At 46.7% G+C, this 7,055-nt stretch overlaps 1 protein-coding gene across 1 annotated transcript in view; it reads left to right on the top strand.

The window, feature by feature from the left end:
* The first annotated feature begins 5,366 nt into the window (after window positions 1–5,366).
* TMEM240 (transmembrane protein 240) overlaps window positions 5,367–7,055 on the top strand; it is a 38,752-nt gene continuing 37,063 nt past the window's right edge. The window contains exon 1 of the mRNA XM_061568091.1: window positions 5,367–6,414. Coding sequence (XP_061424075.1) covers window positions 6,355–6,414 — 60 coding nt within the window. The 5' untranslated portion in view covers window positions 5,367–6,354. The remainder of the gene's footprint in view (window positions 6,415–7,055) is intronic.

Raw genomic sequence — 7,055 nt, 5'->3', positions numbered from 1 at the left:
TCACGAATGGTAAACTAAACTGTAAACTAAACTTTTATATTTTACCAGGTAAGGCCCACTAAGCTGTATAGCTCTTTTTCATCACAATTGATAGCTTAACTAAGTGGCTTATCACGTGGAAATGTATTGCAGCCAAATACTCTCAACGTATATTTCTAAATGTGGAGGGGAAGAACCGGAGAAAAATGTACGTGCCCACGGGGAGAACGTGCAAACTCCAAATGTACAGCAGCAGGCGTCAGGCTCAAGATCGCACCGACGACCTCCTGTATACCAGGCGAGGTAGTTAACATCTCATAGCCACCGTGATGATGATGAGTGAGAGAGACGCAAACTACAAATATACAGCAGCAGGCGTCAGAGTCGGGATGGAACCCACGACCTCCTGTATACCAGGCGAGGTAGTTAACATCTCCTTGCCACCGTGATGCATCGCTCTTAGGCTCGTGTGTGGCACGTGCAGAATCTGTGTGCAGTATAAAACTGCAGCGTTAAAACAAATATATGAACACGTGTGAATTGTAACCGATTTGTATGTTACATTTCGATTTAAAGCTTTCGTGACTGCAGGGATTCATCTTCTTGGTTCTTTCGGTAAAGTCACGTAGGAGGGAAGTAATAAAATAATAAAAATAAAACGTCGTGAGAATTATTTTATTATGTTTTATTTTTATTATTTTATGACTTCCCTTCTACGTGACTTTACCGAAAGAACCAAGAAGACGATTTGTATGTTGTTTATGTCGTGTATCATCACCGACGCAGCCGGTAAACACGTCGGAGGGCTGTGACTTACGTAACGCCAAACCATGTACCCTCATACCCGAGAGTTTCGAGCAGTGCCTTGTCTCCTCTGACGATCCTGCGACCCTGCGATTTAAATTCCTCGTTCCCACGCCGAGACAAAGCTATTCTCCGTAAGACAACGATGACTATATTCTTGGTTCTTTCGGTAAAGTCACGTAGAATGGAAATAATAAAATAATGAAAATATAAAACAATTAAATTCTCACGACGTTTCGACTGCAACACAAGCAATCATCATCAGGTGTGAAATCCACAGCAAGAAAATTTGAAAAAAATTAACCCGTAAAAACAAAGTTTTTCACTATAAATCCTTTATATGCGTGGCATCGGTTTTATTTTATTATTCATTTCTGTTTTTCTTGAGTAAGAGTTTCATTTTTATCACATTGGTATTTTAAATTAAATATGAAAAAAAAATTCCTAAAAAGTGGAAAATTTTGGGAAAAAAATTGTCACGAAAATAAATTGTCACGCACGAGTCTGTGTGCAAAATGTCAGCTCGATTGGATCACGGGAAGTGGGTTAAAAAACGACCGAAAGATTTGCACGGTCGTAAGCGCGCAAGCAAGCAAGCAAGTGAACTTAATATAAAGGATTTAAAAAGTGGCGTTTTTTCTTAACGTCAGCACCACGGACAGCGATTTGGCAGTTGGTCAGATGGACGAGTTCATCTATGTTCGGAAAAGAGGGGGGGGAGAGGAAGAGAATGGAATGCGGTCTGAAAGTCACCGTAAGCGTGAACACAATAAATTAAGACCCGAAAAGGTTTATCACATCCTTCCAATGATTGCTAAGCCAGAATCCATCTTCTGGGTTGAAATTGTCTCTGTGTTTGTATATGTGGATAGCCTCATGGCACCGTTAACTCTCGGTTGTCAATGCCGGGGTGGGTTACACCCCCCCCCCCCCCCCCCCGGTTGTGGAGTTGCCCTGCTCGCGAAAACATTAAGTGCGTCTGGTGTGTCAGCTGATCGTCATCTATCGAATGACAGTAAAAATGTCAGCGAGTTAAAGCGACTACTTTTGAGATAGGATAAAAACAGATGGAATTTCCGTCTTCACTCCCCCCCCCCCCCCCCTCATTCTATGTAAGTAAACAATAACTATGATTTTCATAGTATAAGTTTCATTTGTTGTGCATTTATCCGTGTGTTCGTTTTTGGCCGGGCCACCTTTTTCCCCCTCTTCTCCCAACACATTCGAGAGATGACTGCACTCATTTTATATTCCCCATAAGAATATAAAAATATATATATTCTACGCATTCGTCATTAACACTGTGCGCGTGGTCTTACCAGAAGAAGAAAAACACAATATGCAATAAGCGACGTTTGGAGCCATGACCTTTAACTTATCTGGCAGCTTAACGTTGTACAAAAAAGGGGGACAGAATATGGACGATTTAGATGGCAGGGGGCGTGCTGCATGGATTGAAGAATGGGTGACCGCTATAGAGGACTACTTGGAGATCACGAAAGGGTCGGGAAGAGGAAGAGAATAACAGCGCTTTTATACATTTATATCCTATGCAGAAGGTGCTGTGAAGAAGGGCCGAAATCTCGCCTGTATTATATAAGTTTGTTTTCTTTTTAAAGGCCACGCAGTGTTATTAACAAATGCGTTTGAGTTGTTTTAGTTTCGTGCTTTACGCACCACTGCCAACGCAGTGTCAGTGAATAATGTCACCCCTAAGGATGGTAGGGCCAGTTCGATCCCTGCTTTGGAGTTGAACTCGCAATCCTTCCAACTGCGTGCCGGGCGCTCTTGCAACTTAGCAACTCGACCAGATCGATTTTGCAATCGATAATTAACGCATCTCAATAGGTCCACACCTAGTTAATAAATCACGTGGTACAATGTGACCTGTAATTCAAAGATCTGATTTTGTTTCAAAATGTAGCGATGCTGTGTTGGTCTCTCTACGTGTAAACAGAAAATGGTCAAAGTTTCTGCTCAAATGTGCAGTGGAGTCGTGATCATATCCCCCCTTGGTGTCTTTGCGTTTCTCACATTCTGGGAATTCCACATTCCTATGGAGCGGACCCATCAATTAATAGGAAGTCCACGGCACTGGTGACATTGTACAAAGTGATCAGTAGAGAAATGAAACGAGTTATTTGGGTGCCACTCATCTCCATTGGCGCCTGTGAGCCTGAGGTGGAAATTCCACATTCCCATGACGGGTACCAGCCGTATATTCTTAACGATTCTTAACCCGATATACTGACTACAACTGCACAGTAGTCTTATGATCCCGATCTCGTATCATTTGGAATATGAGCAGGGTTTGAGCTTAGTGCTAAATGAGAAACTAAACTATTTTCATTTTACCAGGTAAGGCCCACTGAGCTATGGAGCTATTTTACAAAAGCGACCTGGCCATAAATGAAAGCTCAAAGAAGTGGTTTATCATCAACGTGGAAATGTACAGCAACCAGATACTCTTAAACGCGTGATGTTGATTCTAATTGTGGAGCGAAAAACCTAAGGAGGACCCGGAGAAAAATCCACGCGACCACAGGGAGAACATGCAAACTCCAAATATACAACAGGCGGGATCGAACCCACGATCCTTCTGTATACCAGGAAGAGGTATTTACACTATGAGACATCTCCTTTACCAGTGGCAACATATAGTATAGGTTTTTACCCTTTAAACTGGTACAAAACTGACACCTTTATACAAGGCATCATGTTTGCAATAACCGCAACACAAGCAGTCAAAATGCAAACAAAAAGAAACAACTCTGATAATGATAATGATATGCACTGTCCTTGAAGTTGATTGGTCCACACCCGAGACAGCTTTTCTTAGAGCCTAGTCTCCATTGGTGTTGGACCAGATGACGCCAAAAGGCATATCATTATTAGAGTTGTTTCTTTCTGTTTGCATTTTGACTGCTTGTGTTGTGCTTATTGCAAACATGATGCCTTGTCTAAAGGTGTCAGTTTTGTACCAGTTTAAAGGGTAAAAACCTATTACTACAGGAAGAGGTAGTTCACATCTCGCCACCACGAGGGCGTGCCAGGTGTTGTAGGTACAGCTCTACGAGGTGGGCAGGAGATGGCAGGACACCAGTGGGTCCAACCCGCACACGTGTGTGTCTGTCTGTGTATTGAATCGATCGGTGCAGAGATTTGAATAATATCCCCTCTTGCATGTGTGGGTTTTCTCTGGGTGCTATAATTTCCTTGCACATGACAAGTAAATTTATGTTTTTTAACGTCCCAGAATTGAGCACTAAAGTAAATGAGTTTTTTTTTGTTTCGTATATATATTGCGAAATGTTAGTTTGTTTTATGCTGACAGGAACCCCCCCCCCCCCCCCCATGCTTTATAAATAGTGCTCTTACCAGTATGGTCAGCTTCAGCAAATTCTGACTCTGCTGATAACACCCTGCAAGTTGAAACCGGTCTGGAGGGCTTGTGTAAATAAACACCGCTGGTTGAATATAAGTCTAGGATGGGCAATAGGGGCGATTGACTAACACCTTTTTTTTTTCAAGTCATGAATGGATAAAGCGAACGCCAACTACCCCCAGTTACTGAAAGGTCCTCAGACTCAGCGCCTCTCTACTGGGTATATAATTGGCATCGTATACTGATTATGTATTTGTATACAAGATGGGAGCTGTTATGTTTAATATATATACCGGGGGTTCCTACATTGGCTTATCGCATTCACCACAAACTTACACATTTTATCCACCCCCCCCCCTTACCATCTCCATGCCGCCCCCACTCCCACGCTCCCCCAATCCCATTCCTAACCCCCCCACCTTCACCTCACCGCGGCACCACCATCACCACCACCATGCCCTCCCCCCCTCTCCACCGTCATCCCCAACCAATTGATGTGCACGTTGCGGCGTAGCGAAAGCCAAACGTGTGACATCAGTGCAGTGTCGCGGTGCACAGCCACACATGCATGCATCGCTCGTTAGTTCCGGCTGCCCCCCCCCCCTCCCCTCGATGTTGCACGAGGCAATTGTATAGGGCACGCCCGTTCGTGTTAATACAGTATCTACTGCAGTACTGTGTCCGAGCACACTTGCAGTTTCGAGGTCACGTGCGTTTAGGATTCTGTGCGGGTTTCGAGTGGATTTTTTTGTGTCTGCCGGCGATTTTGTCGCGTGTCGGTGAGCAGTTTCACTCCCGAGCGTTCGTTACAACAGCAGCATTGTATTATTAATACGCTCAGGACACACACACACATATATACAAACAAACAAACACGTAACGTTTATTAATGTAGCATTTTTTTTTCGCGACGCGTGAAAGAGGACTGCAAAATGCAACGCAAAATTCGGCAGCCTCAATTAAAACCGGTGTATTCTTGGTCGGTGGTTACGGCGGCGTGAACGAGGGGACGAGACAGCTCCGGTGAGAGGGGAGAGAGAGGGGAGAGAGGGGGGTAGGGGAGAGCGCAGAGAGAGAGCGGAGACAGGGGGGGTGGGGGAGAGCGCAGAGAGAGAGCGGAGACAGGGGGGGTGGGGGAGAGCGCAGAGAGAGAGAGCGCGGAGAGAGCGCAGAGAGCGAGCGAGAGGCGCCTCAATGCCGTAAGGAGATGGGAGGAGAACGGCAGAGGTACGCGCCGAGGACGAGAGAACCGGGGGAGAGACTTCGTTGCACCGCCGTGGTGAGGGGAGGGAAACGCGGGGAGCTGAGAGCGTAAGTCGAAGAAGAGAGGCGGGGAGAGAGAGAGAGAGAAGCGGAGGGGGGAGGCAGGAGAGGTGCGGTGGGGGGGCTCTCGGTGCTGCTGCACCCGGAGAGAGGGCGAGGGCGAGAGCCTCATGGAGACGGCTGCAGCTGCCGCTGTCCGTGGTGCTGAAAACGAACGTCGTGTATTTTGGCTGGCGATGAGAAGCGGTCGACTTATTCTCGATGGGGGCGACGAAGACGGCGGGATAGATGACGTTTAACGGCGGCACGAGGTCGATTGCAGCAGTGGTGGATGCGGCGGCGGTGGTGGTGGTGGTGGTACTCATTCTTGGCATCGGTCTTCGATAGTTCGTGCCGGCTTCGAGAGTGAGAGAGAGAGAGAGCGGGGGGGAAAAGCACAATGTGCAAAAATCGGCGACCGCCAAGTTCTCCTTGGAATAATAATAATAAGGACCCTTTCGGCTGCTCCGCGCGGAGCTGATCCCGAACCAAGTGGAAACCGACGCTCGGCATTTCCTGATTGGAACGCCAGAGGCCCCGTGTTGTAAGAAAGAAAGAGAGACACGAAAAGGCGAGGAAGATTAAGAAAGGCGGAAGAATTGGTAGAAGATGCGTCAAAGAGCGGAGTCTGCTGCTGTAGGAGTAACAAGACCGTGATCCATACCCCGACCCGTTGAAGTCATCCTCTTCCATAACCCACCACCATACAGCTCTCCTCGACTCAACCAGCAGCATCAGCTCACCCCCCCCCCACCACCATCACCTTCCCACCCACCCCTCCCTGTCATCCCATCGGCCCCCATCACTACATCACCTCGCCCCCCCCTTCTCCCTCCCCCACTCCCCTTCCTCCACTGTAAGCGCCAGCGTCGTCCCAATCACGGATGCCGAATCTCATTCCCGTGACGATGATTTTCATGCTGCTCGGCACGTCGGTGGTGTTGGTGAGAATCGCACGACGCACGACGCTTGCACGCAAGACAAGCCGCGTGGATTTGCGTGTGCACACATACACACACACATTGGGATGTGTACACACGTAGACATGTACAGACACGTAGAAATGCGTGTGCACACAGACACACACACACACATTGGGATGTGTACACACGTATGCATGTACATACACGTAGAAATGCGTGTGCACACACATTGGGATATGTACACACGTAGACATAATAGTAGGTTTTTACCCTTTTAACTGGTACAAAACTGACACAGTTTTGTACCAGTTAAAAGGGTAAAAACCTACTATTATATTTTGCCACTGGTAAAAGAGATCTCATAGTGTAAACACGTAGACATGTACAGACACGTAGAAATGCGTGTGCACACAGATACACACATTGGGATGTGTACACACGTAGGCATGTACAGACGTAGAAATGCGTGTGCACACAGACACACACATTGGGATGTGTACACACCTAGACATGTACAGACACATAGAAATGCGTGTGCACACACACACATTGAGATGTGTACACACGTAGGCATGTACAGACACATAGAAATGCGTGTGCACACAGACACACACACACATTGTGTACACACGTAGGCATGTACAGACATAAATATATGCGCG

Source organism: Lethenteron reissneri, chromosome 40 (assembly GCF_015708825.2).
Source record: "Lethenteron reissneri isolate LAM-NWPU_2019-01 chromosome 40, ASM1570882v1, whole genome shotgun sequence".
NCBI lineage: Eukaryota > Metazoa > Chordata > Hyperoartia > Petromyzontiformes > Petromyzontidae > Lethenteron > Lethenteron reissneri.
Note: the sequence above shows the minus strand (reverse complement) of the source record. Positions and strands in the feature narration are given on the sequence as shown.